Source organism: Lissotriton helveticus, chromosome 8 (assembly GCF_964261635.1).
Source record: "Lissotriton helveticus chromosome 8, aLisHel1.1, whole genome shotgun sequence".
Lineage (NCBI taxonomy): Eukaryota > Metazoa > Chordata > Amphibia > Caudata > Salamandridae > Lissotriton > Lissotriton helveticus.
Genome location: NC_136069.1, coordinates 424,734,156 through 424,757,052, shown reverse-complemented (window position 1 = coordinate 424,757,052; position 22,897 = coordinate 424,734,156). Strand labels below are relative to the sequence as shown.

The 22,897-nt window shown below is 47.6% G+C and overlaps 1 protein-coding gene across 8 annotated transcripts in view; it reads right to left on the bottom strand.

The window, feature by feature from the left end:
• Nucleotides 1–22,897, bottom strand: part of AKAP11 (A-kinase anchoring protein 11) — a 322,839-nt gene that overhangs the window by 236,721 nt on the left and 63,221 nt on the right. For all 8 annotated transcript variants that reach the window (XM_078657281.1, XM_078657285.1, XM_078657284.1 and 5 more), the window contains 2 exons: nt 5,214–5,295; nt 4,671–4,787 (listed from right to left, as the gene is read on the bottom strand). In XM_078657281.1, coding sequence (XP_078513407.1) covers nt 4,671–4,787; nt 5,214–5,276 — 180 coding nt within the window. In that variant the 5' untranslated portion in view covers nt 5,277–5,295. The remainder of the gene's footprint in view (nt 1–4,670; nt 4,788–5,213; nt 5,296–22,897) is intronic.

Here is a 22,897-nt window from a genome sequence, read left to right as displayed (position 1 = left end):
CCTCGAACTCTGTCAAATCCCTAAGCATCAGTATTGATCTTAACCTTAATCTCATCCCACACATTAAAAATGCTAGCAAAAGTGCCCTTTTCACCTCAAAAAACGTAAACCCTTTATTCCCGCCGATGACTTCAGAATCATTGTCCAATCACTTGTCCTGTCCAAAATTGATTAAGGTAACGCAACACTCGCTGGCACCCCGAAAATCCACCTGGCACCTATTAAATGTGTTCTCAACCTCGCCGCCAGACTTATCTACGACTGTAAAAAAATTCGACCACATCTCTCCTGTCCTTAAAAACCTTAACTGGCTCCCAATCGAAGGAAGATCCACATATAAGACTGCATGTATCACATACAAAGCCCTCCACCTTAACACCCCTTCTTATCTGGCTGACAAACTACAAAAAGCTGGGTGCTCTAGGTCCCTGAGGAGCACAAACTCCCTTGTCCTAATCCCTCCGAAACTCAAACACAAAAAAACCCAATCCCGTGCATTCTCTGGTAATGCCCCTACGATTTGGAACGCTCTCCCCAAAGACCTCCGCTGCAACCCCTACTACCCTCTCTTCAAAAAAAGGCTCAAATCACTTCTTCTCGACAAATACTGGGGCACGTAAGGTCTCTGACTCTAATGATGCCCGACTCCTGCCCCTCTGATTTCACCTCACCCCACCCCTTTTCCCACCTCTCTAACATCCTCTCCTCCTGTCCCTAACCCCCTATTTCCCTCATTCTCTTTACCCTCCCTACTCCTCTCATTCCTTACCTCTCCTCCCCTCTCGTATCCTCCACCATTTTCTGCACTCAGCTATGACATCTTTTTTAGTTACCTCCTTTCTATGTTGAATGTACATTTTTTGGGGGAATTCTCATGATTAATACTCACTGTGAACTTGTTAATGTATGTATATTGACCGTGTAAAGCGCTCCGATACCCTCGGGTCCAGTAGCGCTATATAAAACTCTCAAAATAAATAAATAAATAAATAAAGCCACCCTCACACAGACAGAGCCACCCACACATAGAGCCACCTACAAAAAAAGCTATCCACACAGAGAAGGGCACAGGCACTTCCATGAAGTGTCAACTTATGCCGGTGAGGTGAGGAAGTGTGTGGGGGGCTGCACCTCGGCCCCTGGCTCCAGGCTGGAGGGATGGGTCTTCCATGAAGTGTCAACTTATGCCGATGGGGCAAGGGAGTCTGAGAGGGGGGAGCTAGGGGGGGGGGGGGGGGGGGGAGGGTTCACCCCTGGCTCCAGGCTGGAGGGGTGGGAGGTTCAGGAGGGAGAGTCTACAGGGACTTCCATGAAGTGTTAACTTATGCGGGTGGGACAAGGGAGTGTGAGAGGAGAGAGTGGTAGGGGGTTCGCCCCCGGCTCCAGACTGGAGGGGGGGGGTCTTTCAATTCAAGAAGTGTCCATGTGTGCCGGTGATGGAGGGGGAGCTGCCGGGTGTGGGGAGAGGGCAGGGTTAAGGTAGTTATGGGCGAGAAGGAGGGGTTCAGTGTGAGTGACAGAAGGTATGACGAGTGAGGGCTTTGTAGGTATTGAAGGAGAGGTCAAAGGTGAGCAGTGACGTGTGGGTGGCAGGGAGGCTGGAGAGGGGAGACAGTGGTGAACCTGTCGCACCCCGGGCCCGAGATCTCAAGGGAGAGGGGTGGGTTGGGAGTGTCAGCGGGGGGGGCACCGACTAGAGAAATGAAGGGGGGGGCACTGTTTCACGCAATGTGGGACGTTTTATGTCGTTTAAACCTACTGTTTGTATTTAAAGCTGCACGCACGTTGTTAGCGCTTCGAAGCAGTTATTTGTAGTAATCAAGAAAGTCAACACTTCGAATGTGAATACGCAACATTGTAACTTGTAGTTTCACGTACAGAATGTGTGTAGCAGAGCGGCAGCTACAAGGCGGTGGATGTGCGTGTGTGTGTGTGTGCGTGTGTGTGTGTGCGTGTGCGTGTCTGTGTGTGCGCGTGTCTGTGTGCGTGGGCATGTGTGTGCGTGGGCGTGTGTGTGCGTGGGCGTGGGCGTGTGTGTGCGTGTCTGTGTGTGCTTGCCTGTTCAAACCCCTGCAGGACTCAGGAGCAGCCGAGCACTGATTTGATGGGTATCGTATTCCTGAAAAGAGTGAAACACTAAAGGTGTGTCTGTGTGGAGCAGTGAGCCCTGGTGGTGTGTTGTGTGTACACACCAGTAACACGGCCTGTGGCTGTCGTCGCCACACACGAAAGCACAGCGTCGCTGGACTGCAAACTAGAATCTGTCATTAAAAACAAGTTCTGAAACCTAATCCGAACCAGCACCAGGGCCCCTTCACTCGCCCGCCGCCCAGAACGGATCGGAAGACCCTTCTCTTCACAGGACACCCGCTCTCTGATGCATGCGCCTTTTATAGCGCCGAGAGGCAGCGGAGCGCTGTACAGGCCCAAAGACACTAAACATTAGGACTATTCCAGTGCCTCCTTGCTCCCTAGCCAGGTTTTCTCTATACAAACAAACATGTTCAAAGCAATCCGGGCACTGACTTGTGCACGGTAACACGTGTAGGCAGCAGAGCGCCGGTACCAGACGAAGCCCCTTCGCCTGGGTTCAGTATCCGGGCGACGCTGCAGATGGTGCCTGGAATCCGGAAGCAGTAATGAGAACAAGCCCCCCCCCCCGCTATCCCTGCACGGTTATGTTTAAAGCACCTCTTGCCCAAGCGGCGACTGTAGTGATCAGTGAGGGGGGGGCTGGAACAAGGACAGCGGGAGGGGGGACGGACAGCAGGAAGGTGGTCAGGATACAACCACGCGGGACAGGGACGAGGTTAACAATGAAGAAAAATATCGGTGTAAAAAAAAAAAAAAGTAAACGCCCACAACTTCATGACGGAAAAAAGGGGCAGGGCTTACAAAAAAGACAGGAACGCCCACGAATCTGCTCCGAGAATGATTGCCACATCTCTCTTCCAATGGCTAGCCTCCATTTCTGGAGCTAGCCAATGGAAGAGAGAGGCGGGTTAAAGCCCCATACTGGATATCAAAAAATCTCGCCTGCGCGACACTGCTTGCGCAGTGAACGCCAGGCTTCGACCTAAAAAGGCCAGAAAATAATCCAAAGCCCCAGCTTTTCAAATAATAATGGATGGGATCTACAACATTCAAAAGAAGGGAACGAAGAAGGGAACTTGCAAGAACTTGCATTAACAATGGGGGGGAGTGGAGAGAGAGAAGAGAAAGAGAAAAGAGAAGAGAGAAAAGGAGAGAAAAGAGAAGAGAGAAGAAGAGAAGAGAGGAAGAAGGAGAGAAGAGAGAGGAGAGAGGGAGGAGAGAGAAGAGATAGAGGGGGAGAGAAGGGTGTGTGTGTGTGTGTGTGCGGAAGTGAGAGAGAGAGAGAGAGAGAGAGAGAGAGAGAGAGAGAGAGAGAGAGAGCGAGCGAGAGAGAGAGCAAGAGAGAGAGAACGCTTTAAAAGAAGAGCTATAAAGTATATTTTGGACTATTCATTAAGCTGCATGGTACTTAAATTGATATGAGAGAACAGCCATGACATTAAACTAACATAGGAAAAAACATCTGCTTGAATAAACAGCAGGCAGCAAATAACAGGAAATACACTGATTCCCTACTATAAGATACAGCGTCCTGAAAGAACTCCATGCAAAATGAATGGAGAAGAAAACTGGAACAAATCTGGCAGACTAATCAGTGGTGGGGCTGAGTGCAGCTTCCACTGCATACAGATAAAAAAAGAATATGGCATTTTGGCAGCTGAAAGTGAAGGCCCTGGAAGTGATAAAGTGTGATGAAGTAAAATCCCTCTTGCCCATAGGAGACAGTTACGGATCAGGTCAGCTTACAGATCATACACTAGACCACAGTGTCTCAGGGCAATGCATTCTATTTGCACAAAAGCACTCTCTGTAAAATTTGCTTTTTATTTTAGTAAAATAACTTTTGGTAACGAATATTGTTAAAATATTCTGCTCACAGATTTTAGTATCAATTTAGCTTTTAGTATCAATTTAGCATTTTCTCCATGACAGGGCTGACGATCTATTTTTTAGAAGACATTTTTGAACCGCTGGAAAAATAGGCTTCCTCTATTTTCATGAACAACTATCAGCAGCTCTGTTTCACTTCCACTTCAGTCAGGTAACAATAGTTAGCTCGAAAGTGCCCACAGATAAGACCAGTTCTAAACAGCCAAAGTACCAAGAAATAAAAACATAATGAGAATTCAATAACAATTAAAAAATATATTTTTTTCCTCAGGCTTTCTCTGCAATTCAGAGTTACCTGCGGAACGAACAATGCTGTCAAAAATGTAGGAGCCACTTAAGCTACATAGTAAGTAAGATTCCAAAAACTGCACGCTTAACAAAGCGGTTCATGAAAACAGTATAGCATCGGATGTAAGATTCGAATGCTGGTATGCTACCAGGCCCTTCTGATACTCAGGACGGATGTTGTGGGTCCATGCACAAATTCTGAAGACTGAAAAGCTCTGCTCATGTTTGGCAAGTAATTATTTCATTTTGATTCTAACGAGGAGAAGGTCGCATTAGAGGTGGAGGCTTGGGGAGAGAAGAGTCTGGTGCATGAAACCTAGAATAACTCAAATGTCTGAAAATCAAACGTGGAACTTAATGAAGATATCTGAAATAGCTCTAAATGTCTGTGGACAGACCTCAATAAGTTGCTCTTGATCGCTGGACTTCAAGTGTTCACCTCCCGTGACACTGCACAGCTCTTTCCTGCTCTTCAATAGCGACTTGACAGACCGAAGAACACCTTCGTTGAAACCCTAGACGCAATAATTGAAACAAATTAAGGATGAAGGCATTTACAAATTATGTTCACCTGATCTATTCTACTGAATTATTTTCCACACAACAATATTGAAAAAGACTGGGTTATTTCCCCACCAGTTAACATGTAAACCAAACAACTTTAAATTTTAGTTAGAGTCAGTTATCGTTCCTGCACGAACCGTAATGGCCACAGCAACAAGTATATGCAACAAAGAGACTAGACAACATCTTGCAGGAACGTTAAAGATGGAAAAAGGCCATGCCAGACATTAGTTTGATGCCTGCAGAGGAGGGTGCAAATATCAGCATAGCGGATTTCACCCTCTGGAACATATATTACGTGAATACATTTTCACTTGCATGCAAAATGACAAATACAATTAACAATTAACAACGCCTTTTGTAAAATTGCAACCTACTTCTTTTTTCCACGAAATTCTGGGCTTTGATTTGCTATGTTGGGTCTGGCTGCCAAAGTCCATGATTCAAACGTTCAGGAGGCTTAAAAAGAAAACAAAAAGTCACTAGCCTTCTTCGAGGCTTCTATATTAAGCCTCTATTTATGACTTGTAGAATTACCATGAGGCAATATAACCAGGAGACAAAAAACAGGTTAATTGTGTCTTAAATATCCAGCCCGGACATCGGTGCATCCTGTGCGTGCACAACTGAGCTGCGTAATCAAAAACTAGCAGGTTCGTATCCTTCCAAGGTCAAAAGTGTGTGAATGGATTTATCTATTACAGTATTTGTAAATCATGCCCTGCTAAGCGATAGTATATTTAACAGCATTTTAGACCAGAGCGTCCACACAGAGCTGTCCCAACGTGCACACACAGAAATTGCACATAACACAAGATAACCTAGCTGAATCAGGTCATAGGATTAGTGGGCCACCCTAAATGAAGGGAAGTTGGCACAACACCACAGCCGTATCTTTCGCAATAAGGGTACATGGAAAACATTTTAGAAGGCGTCAAAAAAGGCACTCAAAACAAGCATTGGCAAAGCCAATAGGTCTCGCCTGATAGATGAAGTAAAAAGAGAAGAAAAAAAGAAAGAAAATAACTACAGAGCTTTTTCTTTTTTTTAATTACTGTCTGAAGAATGGGAACGGAGGGCGTAAATTCCTCCTGCCAGAGACATAAAAAATGCAAAGATGCAACCAGCGCAGCATGATTCACAGCACTTTTTAGGTTTCGCTGGAGGGCGGAGCTCTTAGCTCCGCCTCCAGAGAAATCTCTTGATTTCCAGTAAGGAGAATGGAATACGCCCCCCTGTCCCATTGGCTAGCTCCATAAATGGAGGCTAGCCATTGGAACAGAGATCTGTCCGTCAAGGCCGGACCAGATTCGGGGGCGTTCCCGAGATTTTTTCCCAGGGCGGAGTTACGTTTTTGCCCGTTCCCTCCCCTTTCACTGAAAGTCTGTCCATTCCGCCCCCTCCGTGTGCCTTTCCGCCCCCCCCTCGCTGTCCTGTGCACGTTTCCCGCCGTCCGTGTCCTCTCCCGCCCCCTCCCGCCGTCCGTGTCCTCTCCCGCCCCCTCCCGCCGTCCGTGTCCTCTCCCGCCCCCTCCCGCCGTCCGTGTCCTCTCCCGCCCCCTCCCGCCGTCCGTGTCCACTCCCGCCCCCTCCCGCCGTCCGTGTCCACTCCCGCCCCCTCCCGCCCCCTCCCGCCGTCCGTGTCCTCTCCCGCCCCCTGTGTCCTCGTAGGTGCTTGTTCTTTCTGGTTCTGTTTCCTCTTCATGTTCCGATCAAACACATTGAGAACACCGTCTGCCCGGGAAGTGAGATCTCGTACTGGAGTGATTATAGGTGTGCTGTAGTGGGTGCAAACATTGCGAGAAGGCGGCAAGTAAGGGTGTGTGGTATTGGCTGCTTCAGTTGTTGTCAGATGTTCATTGGCTGTGTGCACTCCACGCCTTCCTTCCGCCAGTAGGCGGCCATCAACAAAACATGTGCTTGGGAATGGGATATTAACGCTACATACTGGCTGACAGTCTAGCGAGAAACCTGCGATTAGACCCGAGTCAAGCCCTTCAGTCAGAAAGAGACAGCGTGAGAGCATTGGGGTGGTAGGAAAGCACGTGAAGGAACTGTATTCTGGTGTGTATACGATACAAAGGTAGGCTCAGGCTAACTGTACTTTGATTCATCCAAGCAGCACCAGTTGCCCGAGAACCATTCGATCTTTTACTGTCATCGTGAGTAGTAATTTATGTACTTTTCTGCTGCACTTCGCTCTTTCTCCCTCGGCTTCACTTTTTGCTTCTCGGCTCGATCAGAGGCTGTGCTCCTCATCTATGTAATTTTCCTCTATGATAGCGTCTGTTGGGGGTCTCGCCCCTCCCCGTCCCTTGCAGCGTTTCGCATCCAGTGCATTGTAAATGAAGTAAAGTTCCCTGGCGAAACAGACAGAAGCAGCCGATCTACGTATTAGGCTTATCGACCAAGCTGCGTACTTTCCCATGCATTTTCAGTGTTTACGTTTGTGTTAACGATTATCGGAACTGCATTTTCACGGTTGTTTAAAAATCCATTTAATGTTGGGAAAATATGCAGGATACAAATGTATAAAGGAAGATACATACATTGGGGGAGCTGTCATGTTGTTTTCGTACTTACATGGAATGTTTAGGGTGCCCACCTACCTAGTAGTTTACTAGCCGGACCTGGATTTTCATTGTATTGTATTGTTTTGTAATTGCATTTATATAGCTCTTACCCTGACGAGGTGTCAAAGGCGAAACCGTTGCATTGTAAATGCTTGTTTTTTCTTTCAGCCACATTGAACAGGAAGGTACAAGAACAACAATGCGGGAATGCAACAATGCAGGGCAGAAGAGGTAAACAGCAACGTGGAACGGGAACAAGGAAAGGGGAAGCAACAATGCAGGTCAGGAAGGAGGGGAGAGAGAAGCAATAATGCAGGCCGGGGGGAAGAGGAAGCCACAAAGCGGGCAAACAATGCGGGGAGGGAGGGGACAAGAAACAACAAAGAGCAGGGCAAGAGGGGGGTGGGAGATTGCCTGCAAACCACATGCACTCTCACAGAGTGCTCCAAAAAAAAAAAGTAGCACTATAAAAGTGGGAAGTGTAGCAGATACACGCTGTTCAAAGAGAAGCAAGGAAATGATAGGAAATGAAGCAGGCAAACGCTGACCATATAGAAGCAAGGAAATGAGTGACAATGAAGATAAACAATGGTAAGTAATGGGCGGGTTGGAAGCCCCCTGCAAGTAAACAAAATGTCTTGCAAGAGACAGCTCTTATTCAGTCTCAGGTGAGACTTAAAAAAGGACTGCGGCAACACCAAGAACAAACAATGTAACACTTAAGTACCAACAATTTTGAGGGGTAGCCTGTTTAAGCTCTATGGGTGCATACAGGTAAAAAGCAAACAAAGCTGCCCAAACTTTCAGTGGACAATCACTTCATCTAAAATGGAGGCCTTTACGGAGAAACAAGCTTTCAGTTTTCAAAAGTGCTTTATTTCGAGTATTACTCATAAAAGCAGACAAACATACATATAATAAAAAACAATTAAATTGCAACGTCATATTAGACTTAAGCACACAGTTAGTATTTAAAAACACAGTACGTGAAAAGAGAATTATCAAAAGCAGGATTAATATGAAAAAGTGCCAAAATAGTAATCACAAATGAACAAATTTTTTAAAAAAATATATCATAGAGTTTCTAACCGATGATACGTTAAAATTAAATATATTATAATAAATAAAAGATAGATACAAGTCTAGCAGTCTCTGACCAAATAATCAATTTTTTTTCAGAGAATAGACTGTAGCCTAGCAGTCTCTGAATATATCATAAATTATTACAGAGAATAGACGTGTAACTAACAATTCATGTGAACGACAGAATAAATTATTATCCTCTAATCGTTCTCTGACTTATAACGCAAGCCCACCCCAGGTACTTTGCAATGGCAATTATAATCCAGTTAGCAGATGTAGTTCTTAAAATCCGCAATGCTACCATGCTATTTTTTGTACCTAGGTTCCTACACATTGGAGCCAACCAAACTCGCCTAGGAATGGAGTACCTTGGACAGGAGAACAGAAAGTGACCAAGAGTCTCATTACCTACCCCACAGACAGGACAAGTTGACGCACCTCCTGCTTTCCATTTAGATGTTAAGTTAGATAAAGGCAGAGAACCTACCCTCAGTTGTAAAAGCAGTTTCCTGTCCATGGGCTTTAATATATAATCCCAATACATTTCATAAATTGGGTACAACTTGGTCTCTAGGTAGCAGGTAGTCATAGACCCACTATGTAGACTAAGCATACTTTTATTAACAACATGTTCCCAATAGATACTTTTTATAGTGGACTTGGAAGGGAATAGAGCCCCAGCTGGGTCAACCCAGAGAGCATTAAGTCCTATATAGAACAAGGCAATCTTCAATGATTTAAACCATTTAATTTTGTTGTAGCAGTCACTTGTGACAACATCTTTAAACCCATTCGCATAGTGAGAGAGCTCTGGCGTGGTCCAAAGCCTACGCCAGTATAAAATCGGGCGTAATTTAGCTTTATCAGAGATTGCTCTCCTACCTAATTCATATCGTAGAGGCAATTGCGGGCTGCTCTGAGGGACGCCTATCAGATTCCTATAAAATTTATTTTCAGAGGTTTGGAGCTCCTGAAGGTTTTCATACCCCCATAGTTCCGCACCATACAGGGCAGACCCTATTGCTTTTGCCTCGTAGATTATCAAAGGTGGTTTGATGGGCTTAGTGAGCGATTTCCTTTGCTCTTTGATGATTGTGCCAGCTATTTGCTTGTGCCTTAATGTAGCAATATTAAGGTGTGACCGCCACCTGTTATCGTTGGAAATGTGGATCCCTAGGTAGGTAAAGGATTTTACAACCTCCAGGGTACGACCGCTCAACGAAATATTAGGTTTAACATTTCTGTGTGGATTGAAGGCCATGAGTTTTGTCTTGGACCCATTTACCTCCAGTCCATGAGCTACACAGAAATCATCAAATATTGCCAATGCTTTTTGCAACCCAGCTGGTGTTTTTGATAAAATTAAGGTATCATCGGCGAACATTAAAATTGGAACTTTTTCACCTGCAAGGAAGGGAGCGTCCACTGCCTGGGACTGCATAGAAGAAACCACACCATTAATAAAAAGAGTGAACAGAGTAGGCGCCATTGAACAACCCTGCCTAACCCCACGCTCAACTGGGAATTCAACGGTGTCATTAACATACCCGCCCCAGCGAATTTTGGCATAATTGCCCTCATGCAACCGCATGATTAAGGACAACAATTCCCCGGGGACCCCAAGTGTCACAAGAACTTCCCACAGTTTTGACCTCGGGACCAGGTCGAAGGCAGCCCGCAGATCAACAAATGCTGCGTACAGGCTGCCTCCACCTAGCACCACGGTCCTCCACTGGATCAGCTGAAGACGGAAGACTTGGTCCACAGTGCTGGTTGCCCTGCGAAAGCCAGCCTGAAAGGGGGATAAGATGTTATTATCCTCAACCCAATCAAGCAGCCTGTTGACAATTACACGACCAACTATTTTTTGAACAGTATCGATCAAACTAATCGGGCGGTAATTACTAGGCAGAGCGCGATCCCCTTTCTTGTATATCGGGATGATAACAGCACCCCTCCATGTTACAGGAATGTCTGCACCTCTGGCAATGTGATTGATTAACAGATGTATATATTTAGACCACCTTGCAGTATCGTTTAAAAAAACGTCTGCGGGTACACCGTCAATGCCAGGAGCACGACCATGATGGACAGTTTTAAGTGCCATCAATATTTCGTGCTGCGTAAAGGTGTCAGCTTCCGACGTGGCAAAGGGTTCACATGCGCTATCCGTAGACAGGTCGCTCGAAGCATATTGTTCACTAAAAAATTTAACCCAGGCATCCTGGGGGACGTTATTTGTGGTGGCGTCTTCAATCCTGTCATGGCCCCATTTAACTATGTGCCAAAATAACCTAGAGTGGTTTTGGTCACTGGCACTCTGTAACATATTCCAATGGGCTTCGTCCCAATCTTTTTTTGCCTTAACTATGGAAGATTTATATTGTGTCCTAGCTGTCCTGATGGCCTCCTTGTTTTTATTTTTAATCGCGACCCATAAGCGGGCCCTGGCCCCCTTGCAGTCTTGGTTATACCATTTGGCTGGCCTATGATTCCCTGGCTTTTTATTAATATTCGGTTTTAAAAAATGGCATTGTATTTCTTTGAAAAGGTCGTTGTGGACCTGAGTAACCATGTTTTGGGTAGGGGGTAACCCGACCACACCCTCAAGGGCCACAATGGCCTTATCAGTTGCCATATTTATTTTTTCTAAAGCCAGCGGGTCAGTTTTAACACTGGTCCACCTCAGCCTGCGCATATCATTTGTGGGTATAGTCAGTGGCGGGAGAGGTTCAGCACAGGTATTTAAGGCGGCATCAGACTTCCACCAGTTATGAAGGACACATAAAGGGTCATGATCGCTCTCTAACCTTTCCAAAACAACCATATCAATGACCTTTGGCCATAGGGACATACTACATATTACGTAGTCAATACGGCTCTTGTTTCTTCCATTGTTGAAAGTCATAGCTGGTACTCTGTCAGACTTTGTCCGACCATTCAAGGCCCTTAACTCATGTTCAAGACACATAGCGTTTAGGCCAAGGATATCCTCAGTCCAGCGAGTTATTGGAACTGTAGTGAGAGCGGGAATATCCCATAAGGTGTCTTCTTCCATACCCAGTTGTACATCACCAATGTCTAAGGGCTCAAAAGTGCGATTCAGATCGCCAGCTATTAATATATTATTCCCTGATGAGTGAGTTTCTAATAAGTTGTACAAAGACAAAAGGACCTCAGATTTTCTTACATTTCCCCCTCTGGCATATATATTATAAATGTCCATGGAGGTAGATGAGTTACCCTTTAATCGAATGAGCTGGATATCTTTTTGATGAAGCTCAATATTTCTCACATCAACCATGAGAGCCTGGCGCACCCATATCGTAAGTCCCCCCATAGGTCGCCCTTTAGGACCCTTGGTGGCTGGGAGGTAAAAATTCAAATAACCAAGCGCAAATACAGGATCTACAGCCCAGGTTTCTTGGAAAATGCAGACATCGTATTGGCTGACAAAACCAGACCATATACCGCAATCCATTTTGGAACAAAGCCCCGCAATGTTCCAAGACAATAAATTCCCAGTTGTGATTGCTGCTGTAGAACCAGTGCAATGAGCCGTCCCTGTTAACAGTAGATCAACATTACCAGTTTCATTAGTATTTGCAATAGCTACACCAGCTCTAGGTACAATAATATCTGTCACATCTTGTAAAAATATAGGACAACTCGAAACCTCTATGTAGTTTGCAGCCATAGGAACTTGCAACAACGTGGTAGAAGTGCTTGGTAGTCAATCACAAGCGTCTAGGTTGGAAAGTGCAGCAAATCTATTTTCCACTCCTAGACCCCACTCAGCAAGATCAGAGTTCTTGCTGCCCCTCTTGGTTACAACGTTCCATTTTGTTCTGAGAGTGCTGCAATTAGGACCTCTACCTTTCCTGGGATAAAAGAAGTCTAAAGTCAAAGGGACAATAGGGGTGAATCTTTTCTGAGGCGGGTGGAGAGTTGGTAAAATATTTGGCAGGACCTCGGGGTCAGAGAAGTTAAGCACAACACAATCCCCCTTAAATTTTTTTGCCCTGTTCCCAATCCACTCGACCCTTCGTGCATTCACCAGTTCTTCCGCAAGTTGCTCCTTGCCCCAGGGAGTTATGGCCATGTTATTGGTTAGCCATGATAACGATTTGTTCAATAATGACGCAGTTGACTCAGCATCACCGGGGGCTAATTTGGGTACATTGGCAAGAACAAGAACTAATGGTGAGGCTTCAACGACGAGCTCTGATGCTCCTTTCGTGGTATTTGGTTCCCCATGGGGTAAAGCAGATGATACATCTCCGGGGGGCCTATCAGATGAGTTTGCCAATACGGGCAACGGGGGATTTTGTGCAACAGCAGGCGTCGGTCCATTAGAGTGGTTAGATTGAATTTCACTCATCAAAGGCTGGACACATGTTGAAATGACTTCTGGTAGTTTTCTCACCTCCCCCAGAGTTTTTCCCAATAGACCTTCCAGTTTGCTTACCTCAGCAGTTAGTTTATCGATTTTACTGATCAGGGGTTTTACCATCCCTTTGATTTTTGTATCCATCAGACAACAAAGTTTTTGTAATAGATCGTCGGAAAGAGTCACATAAGTTTCCCCAGTCAAATCCTCTTCGTCGTCATCGGTAGATTTCCTTGGTGGCGAGGCGACTTTGTTTTTAGATGACCTTAGGCCTCCTCTCTTTTGTATGGCTTTCCTTTTGCCCCCAGAAACCCTAGGTGCGGGGATGGGGGGAGCGGTAGAAATAGTAGACTCGCTATTTACGGAAAGCACAGTTTGTGCATCTATGTCACTATTGTCTTCTATGTTAGCAACAATGCCACTAGGCTGAATGCAATTTGAATCCTGGAGGGAGGCATGTGCCCCACCAAGGAGACTATTATTTAACAAGGCGAATGAGTCCTCGTTCTCGATATCTACCAGTGGTGATTGTAAAGGTGATTCCAGTCCCAGTGAGGTCCTTCTGTCAGTGTTAATTTTTGCCACGACTTGTACAAGATAGTTCTCCATTGTATTAGAGACTGTGGGTTGCTTTTTTACAGGCATTTGGCAACAGAAATGCACTTGAGACAAAAAATAAGTACTTACAAATAGTGCGGTTAATGATTACCTGGAGCTTAGTAAGCCTGGTCTGCCTTATGCGTTGGAGATGGAGAAATTAGAGGCAAAGTCCCTGGCCCAACCCAACCGTGGCCAACCTCGGACGGCCTCAGACGGCCCGCCCTTCGTCCGGGCGTCCCGCTCGCGTCCCGCGAAGCGGGTGTCAGCGTCGCTTTTGTGCGCCTCCTGGCGCCCTCGCGTCGCTGGGAAGCGCGCCGCCGCGTAGGCTGCCGGGAATTGAAGTCCCGGAGCGGCGGCGCGTGCAGGCTGTTAAGCAGATGACTCTCGGCGGTGGCGGCTTGTCTCCAGGTGCCCCCGCAGCCAAAAGAAATGCTCCGGTCAGTGGCGGCGTCAGCAGGTAAGCGTGAGCAGTCTCCTAGCAATGTCATTTGATCTCACTTACCACTGTTCAGCAAGCAACACGACTGAGTTTTGCCAATGCTTGAGCCGCTATTGTAAAAGTCTAGGACGCAATAAAAACATTGCTTTCTATACTTGTAAAGTGGCTGCTGTATTGTATGACAAAACGCATGTTGCATCATCACAGCATTATGATGAAACGCATGTTGTGTTATGCAAAGGAAAGGCAACACAGGAAGTATAGAAAGCAATGTTTTCAATTCTTTAAATATAGCTGCTCGCAGACTCAGAGAATCGGGAGAATGGGAGGATGCAGAGAGATAATGAAAGCAACCATCTGACACCCTGGCGAGGGTCACAGAGAAGCAAGGAGGAAAGGTTAGGAGACAGATAGGCAGATTAGTCTCTAGCGTGTGTGCGCGCGCTCTAAAAACAAGATACACAATCCTGCAGAATTACGCCAAACGTAGAAGGCTACAAAGCAGTAGCCAAATGCAAACATGTTGAAAGAGGAATGCTCTAGGGGAGGTAGAACGACAGTAGGGATCAAGAAGCAACACATCACAAGTATAGGATTGCAAATTGACAATACAGCCACCCAACAGAAAAGGAGAAAGGGGTTGGCATTGTATGGAGCATAATGCTGCCTTCAATGTACAGGGAAAGCTGCCTGTGGCGAGACTGCAATAACATTTTACGATTCAAAAGATAATACCAAGAGAAATTATACCCACAAACACTAGTTATGAAATAAGTTGCTTAACTGTACGAGTTCTCCAGTATTTATTTCTTTTGTAGGTTCACGTGCCTGAATAAATACATTAATTTAAAATCACCTCAGCTTCCAACCTATTCACCTCATTATGTGGCCCAAACTGCCACCAGCAGGAGATACTTTGACTACTGGTCCCTCTCCCACCGAGGTTTCCATAGCTGAGATTTTAGTGGGAACAAAAGTTAAGAACAGATCCTCACAACTGGGGAGGAGGGAGGGCTAAATGTGAATCTATGAAACATGCCACTGGTGTTTCAATGTAGTTACAAGTAGGCAACTTAGCTCTTCTCATAGATTCAAATGCTTTAATTAAAACTACAAAAGCCATAAACTGGCAATAGCCAGTTTACTAAGTTTAGTTATGGAGAGACTGGGTATCTTTCTGAAAGAGAGAAAGGATTCAGCTTTAGCAACTTCCTTAGGTGAAGCACAGCAAGAACAGATCTTTTAGGGGCCAAGGAATATATGCAGGAACAACAAAAAGTGGTCAATGGCCATACCCTCTGTTCGCAGAATGGGGAAGTCACGGAGGTTGATGCAACTGGAGCTTTTTGCTGGGATACAAATGGATACATAAGAACATCTAGAGCCAAAGCAAAACCTTAAACGTGAATCCTACAGGTAACAGATCGTTGTCAAATTGTCATAAGGTTAAAGATAAGAGTTGGGGAGCGTGGCCAAATGCCGAGCATGGCGGACGCTAAGTAAGCGAGCTCCGGCCTAGAGCGCTCGGAATCCTGATCTAATGCGCCCATAATTGCCTGTGCCGTGTTGCCGGGGTGGAGCGGAGCAAGGTGCACAAACCAATTTTCATGGAACCGGGTTATACCTTGCGGCCCGATGGTGGTGAATTGCGGCTCGTGATCGGGTGGACGCTGCAGCCGTGAGTCAGGCCGCGTCCGCTGCTGCGTGGAGCTTCCGAGACGGCGCTGATACTGTGGGACCACGGGCAGCTGATACAAAAGGGGATGATGGACGGAGCGTTTGACCAAATCAAACACTCACCCCCAGTCAACGGATCTGGGTTTAATCCATCACCATTCTTTAGTTCACTCAGCCACCCCAGTTCAGACATGGCTATATGCAAATCAGTCTGACCCTGTGCCTTATGGGAACAGTCCAGCCCGAACTGCCAAGCCATGTCTTCCCTGGACCGGAAACAAGCCTCCTGGGACCGGTTTCGGATTCATAATCCTCATCAGCCAGGCTATCTTGAATCCAGTGGCCAAGTGAACAAGGGACTCACGTCTGAGTATACCCTGCCACACTTAGGGCGAACAAAGCGATACAAAAGGGGATGATGGACGAAGCGGTTGAACAAATCAAACACTCACCCCCAGTCAACTGATCTGGGTTTAATCCATCACCATTCTTTAGTTCACTCAGCCACCCCAGTTCAGACATGGCTATATGCAAATCAGTCTGACCCTGTGCCTTATGGGAACAGTCCAGCCCGAACTGCCAAGCCATGTCTTCCCTGGACCGGAAACAAGCATCCTGGGACCGGTTTCGGATTCATATTCCTCATCAGCCAGGCTATCTTGAATCCAGTGGCCAAGTGAACAAGGGACTCACGTCTGAGTATACCCTGCCACACTTAGGGCGAACAAAGCGATACAAAAGGGGATGATGGACGGAGCGTTTGAACAAATCAAACACTCACCCCCAGTCAACTGATCTGGGTTTAATCCATCACCATTCTTTAGTTCACTCAGCCACCCCAGTTCAGACATGGCTATATGCAAATCAGTCTGACCCTGTGCCTTATGGGAACAGTCCAGCCCGAACTGCCAAGCCATGTCTTCCCTGGACCGGAAACAAGCATCCTGGGACCGGTTTCGGATTCATAATCCTCATCAGCCAGGCTATCTTGAATCCAGTGGCCAAGTGAACAAGGGACTCACGTCTGAGTATACCCTGCCACACTTAGGGCGAACAAAGCGATACAAAAGGGGATGATGACGGAGCGTTTGAACAAATCAAACACTCACCCCCAGTCAACTGATCTGGGTTTAATCCATCACCATTCTTTAGTTCACTCAGCCACCTCAGTTCAGACATGGCTATATGCAAATCAGTCTGACCCTGTGCCTTATGGGAACAGTCCAGCCCGAACTGCCAAGCCATGTCTTCCCTGGACCGGAAACAAGCATCCTGGGACCGGTTTCGGATTCATAATCCTCATCAGCCAGGCTATCTTGAATCCAGTGGCCAAGTGAACAAGGGACTCACGTCTGAGTATACTGCAGCTGTGAGTCAGGCCGCGTCCGCTGCTGTGTGGATCTTCCGAGACGGCGCTGATACTGTGGGACCACGGGCAGCTGATACAGGAGTCGGAGGTGGGCGCGTGGACTGGCGGTCAGGTGTGAAGCTGGGATTGACCGGAACGGTGAACGCGATCGGTGTCCGGACATGCTGCCTGCCTGTCGCCCGGATGGCACGACTACGCGAGCCCGGGGATCCCCTGGGGCCTTCCTGATGGTGTGAACGAAGGATGTTGACGGACTCCATGAGGCTGTAACCTCCCGCTGTGGCTTCCCTGAGGTGACCGGTGACGTTGTCTGCCCTGCTACATACCTCCACGCGGTGAGGGGCGGTGAGAGCTCACTGTGAGCGTCCTGTTTGGACTTTTCATTTCCTCTATTGGGCTTCCCACACTGCTCATCCCCTCTCTTGCTGCCATCGGCGCCATCGGTGACTGGGCCCGGTCCAACCAGAGGGCCCACCATATCATCGGGGCTCTGAGGGGATACATCTGCTTGTCTGTATCTTCCCTGCGGAGTGGAGCTGCCCGCCCTTCCCCCCATACAGGTACACATTGACATACAGGTGCCCGCTTTGCTGGTTTGCCCTCGCAAGGCGAACCACTCCTTTATTTTCTGCCTCCCTTTGGTGTCGCTGGGTGGTGAGACTATGGGCAAGGTGGGGCGCCCTAAACTGAAGATGCCTGATTACAACAATGCGCACCACTCCCAGGGAGATCTGGTGAGTTCGGGTGAGGCAACAGGCTCTGGCTATGTGCCCCCGACTGCGGCGCCCGCCCAGGAAGATAAGCTCGATACCATCTTATATGAGCTGCAGGACACTCGCAAGGCACTTGAGACGCAAATTTGCTTCGTGCTGACCATGCCAAAACAGCGGCTACTGTTAAGGAACAGGGGGTGACTCTGGCTGATTTGGTGCCCAAACAGAAGCAGACTGATTCGGACGTTAAAAGGCTCCAGACGCAGGTGGCCACCTTGATCGACAGGGTGGAGGACGCGGAAGGCAGGGCGCGCAGAAATAATATCCGCGTCATTGGCCTTCCGGAATAGAGCGAGGAACCGGACGCGGTTGCGTTTATGGAACAATGGTTCAAGGACAACATCACGACTGAGGACTTGTCTCCGCAATATTGCATAGAAAGGGCGCACAGAATCCCAACAGGTCGCCCGAGGCCCGGAGTCCCCCCGAGGCCCCTGATCGTTAAATTTTTTAACTTTCGCGATCGTGACATCTTGCTGCAGAAAGCTAGAACGGCCGCACCGATCAACTTTGAAAACGCCCGGATCTCGCTATTCCCGGATTACACTGTGATGGTACAAAAACAGAGAGCTTCCTTCCTGGCAGTGAAACGACGTCTCCGGGATTTACAACTCCAATATGCGCTCCTGTTTCCTGCTCGTCTCAAAGTCAAACACGACCAGAAGTCTTATTTTTTTGAGAGCCCGGGCGATGTCGAGGACTGGCTGGAAGTAATGGAACTTACCAACGCGGAAGAGCGGACCCTGCTTGCGGTGGAGCGGAAGAGCTCGTCGGTGGTCTCTTCGTCCAGGCGTCGAGGCCGGAAACAGCAGAGTACCAGAGACACTGTAAGGATTCCTCCGAAACAGGCCCAACAAAACAAGCAGCAAGCGGTGCTGGCCACAGCAACTTTCACGAATGCGACAATACCACCACTTCATTCGGCATCGGCCACTGACGACACTCAAGGCTCAGACTCTGAGGGTAGCGTGGCTCTGTTTCCTTCGGCAACGCCACAGCTGATAACTAACCTGTTTGGCTGACGGACTCACACAAGTATTGTAACTCTTGTTTCTTACTCCTTTATGTGATGTGTAGTACAGGACGCACTGCTCCCCTCCCCCGCGCACCATGCTCCTTGTTCCTTTTATACTATATATCGGCGATCATACTATGCTCAGGGGCGGTAGCAGCTTGTTTCGACAACTGCCCTTTAAGTGCTACCATAAGCAAGGCGGCGCCGCAACCCCCCATATGGCGAAGGCGTAATGTACTTTCTTTGCATATCCTGTTTGATGTGATTATGCTGGTTATTCCTACAATGCAAAGTTTTCTAACACTGTTGGATATGTTAGCAGGAGTTATGGTCCGATGCTGGTTTTTGTTTGGACCTGGTATTAAGGGGGGTGGGTCTGGTCACGGTCTGGATTTGTTTATTACCTTGAGAGTGGACACCTGTAGATATATGTTGTACTGCTGTTACTTGCTCTTTTACATTGCCAAATGCAAACACCGGGAAAGTATAAACTTATCACTTGGAACGTAAGGGGTATGGACACGGTCCACAAGAGGCACAGGATTCATGCTCAATTACAACGCCGCAAAGCACACATAGCCTATTTTCAAGAATCACACCTGATAGATAGTGAGATAGCGAAGCTTAAGAAAAAATGGAGAGGCCAAGTGTTCTCCACTGGCTATTCTAACTACGCCCGGGGTGCCACGGTTTGGATCAGACACAGTGTACCCTTCATAGCCCAAGATCAAAGAATTGACAAGCAGGGTAGATATGTGTTTATAAAAGGGTCTTTGGATGGCCACTTGGTGGTGTTAGGTACTTTTTATGCCCCCAACTACGAACAGGATCAATTCTGGCCCATACTAAGTGGGGCCCTTGCTGACTGGGAGGGGTGCCCCTGGCTCCTGGGAGGAGACTGTAATGTAGTCATGGATGTGGCGCTAGAGAGATCACACCCCCCACTGCAGGGCACCGCTGTATTGAAACAAGCAGACGCTTTCACTAATTGGCTGTTAGGCTGGGACCTAAGGGACGTGTGGCGCTTAGGACATCCTTTTGACAGGGAATACTCATATTACTCTGGTGTGCACGGCCTTCATACAAGAATTGACAGATTTCTTTACACGGGTAGTATAGTCAAACAGGTGTTAGACTCCACTTATTTACCAAAGACACTTTCAGACCATAACCCCTTGGAAACTACCATCACATGGGGCAGGATTCCTACTCCAATTCCCACATGGAGGCTATGGCCGCAACTATTAGAAGACCAGGTCTTCCGGCATACCCTTTCTGACACCATAGCTCACTACTTTGCAGAAAACAGCCATACGGCGTCTAATGCATTAATCGAATGGGACGCATTCAAGGTGGTAGTACGGGGTAGGGCCATAGGTACAACGGTAGAGGCACGCCAAGAACTTCACAAGTCGCTAGTGGAGGTGGAAAATCGTATGGGCGATCTAGAGAAGGCTGCAATTGTGGATGGGACGAAGAAAGAGCCATTGCAGGAAACGCGTATACAAAATGCAGAACTGCTGGAGTCAATGAGAGTGATTGATCATACGGCATTCATACAACGTGTACATGGTGAGTCAGATAGAGCAGGAGCCTGGCTGGCTAGAATATTGCGAGATGCGCCCCCCCCCCCCGCCTGTGGCAATACCCCGTATTCTGTCTAGCACAGGCGGCATGCTTACTACCAGGGGGAAATTAACTCTGCGTTCCGTGATTATTACGCCACCTTGTATGGCCCTCCAGTGGGCCAGACGAACTCACAGATAGATGAGTACTTATCGGATTTGACATACCCGACGATACCGGAAACACTCCGCAAGGGTATGACCGGTCACATTACAATGCACGAGATTAAACAGGCTATGAGGGACTTGCCTCGCAACAAAACGCCTGGTATTGACGGCCTGCCCGTAGAGTTCTATGACACGTATGCGGAGTTGTTGGTGCCACAACTGGTGAGATTATATAAAGAAATATGGAACAGGCGCTCACTGCCCCAAACATCTGCACAGGCACTGGTCATTGCACTCCCAAAACCGGGCAGAGACCACACTAATATGGCTAACTATCATCCGTTGTCATTATTGACCACAGAATACAAGATTCTGAGTAAGATACTCGCTAACAGACTAGTCCCGCACTTGCCAAAATTGATTCACGATGACCAAACTGGATTCTTACCAGCTCGAAGTACATCCCTTAATATCCGGAAATTACACTATTTATTGACCGAAGCCCCGAGGAGCTACCCGCTTGCCGGATGTGTGTCCCTAGACTTACGCCAGGCCTTTGACTCCATTCAGTGGGGGTACATGCTCCGTGCACTGGAGAAATTTGGCATTCCGATGGAATATATTGAATGGGTGAGTATACTGTATGAGGCGCCAAAGGCGCGGACTAGGACCGGGGGCCACATCTCGGCGGCGTATACTATACACAAAGGCACTCGTCAAGGCTGCCGTTGTCCCCCCTCCTCTTTATATTGGCGCTTGAACCCTTGGCTATACGGCTGCGCCGTGATTTTACAGATTTGGGGATCCGTTTGGGTAACACAACACACCTATTCTCGGCCTACGCTGACGATATTTTATTGTATTTATCAGACCTCTACGCCCCGCTGGCTCCACTGTTTGAAGCGTTTCGCGGATTTGAGGACGTATCTGGGCTGGCTTTAAACACGTCCAAGACGCATGCCTTTTTCTTGATGGAGGAGGCGCATGTTGAGGAACTGGACATTGGGGGCTCTACAATACAGGTTGCACCCACGTCGTTCCGCTATTTAGGCATCCAAATTTATCGGACATCAGCGGATATGCTAGACGGGAATCTGAATAAGGCTATCAGGGCGTTGAGGTCTAGCATCGCGTTCTGGACGACGTTGCCGCTCTCCGTCCCCGGCAGGGCTGCAATAGCGAAAATGGTTATGCTACCTCGCTTGCTCTACTATTTTACAAACCTTCCTAAACTGGTACCACAGAGCACTTTTGCATTGCTTAACACGCTATTGAACGATCTTATCTGGGGTACGGGTAGAAGGCGCATTAGCCTTAAAAAACTTCAGATCTGCTCTACTGCTGGCGGTTTGGGAGTGCCGGATTTCTGTGCATATTATTATGCTTGTCAACTGCAGTGGTTATCATACTGGACTGCAGGACGTAACCTGCATGAAATAGATAACACATTAGATGACATAGAAAGAGGCAGATTGAAAGCTCTTCTGCTTCCGGGGAGTAGTGCCCCTGCAATCCTCCCCCCTCTACTACAGACGGCCCTACGGTGCTGGAGAGCGGCACTGAGATACACTCGTTCGGGTGGTGGATATTCCGGAAATATTCCACTGTTGGGGATTCCACTGCCTACTGGCAGACTGACGAGGCGTATCCTATCCCCTTGGCTGGAGGTAGGTGTGAGTACACTTGCTGATTTGACGACGGGACGCTTATGCCCCATGATACATTTGTACAATGCACTGGTGCTCCGACTTCTATGTTTCTCACACACATGGCGCTGGCCAGATTTGTAAAGAAAACCTGGGCCCCGCGGGGTATATCCCCCCCTGACAATGATTTGATAAAGATGATGTACTACATGGGAAGAGGGAGACACTTGGTAAAATGGTTGTATAATGGCATTAGTACGCACACGAGGATCACCCTCCACATATTGAAGACCCAATGGGAGGAGGAGTTGGGGAAGGACCTCTCAGATAAGGAATGGGCGATAGTGCTGGAACACCCCAAAAAAATCCCAACGAAATGCTAGATTTAAGTTTATACAGACGATGGTTTCACACCGCGCATACCTCACTCCTCGTAGACTAGACAAGATGTTTCCCCAGACGCAGCACCACTGCCCGCGTGGTCTACTAAGCGGGGCGGGATTCCAACACATGGTATGGGATTGTCCTAAACTAAGACATTATTGGGAATCGGTGCGACATCTACTGGAAACCTCCACACACATTACTATCACAAACACAGCGGCAGAATGCATTCTAGGGCTACATGCCCAGATCACCACTAACAAAGTGCAATACCGCTTTATAAATTTGGCATGCATAATAGCACTGCGTAACATAACTAGAAAATGGAAATCCCGTCTCCCTCCTGAGGTACACATCTGGAGAGAGGAGGTCCTGCGCTG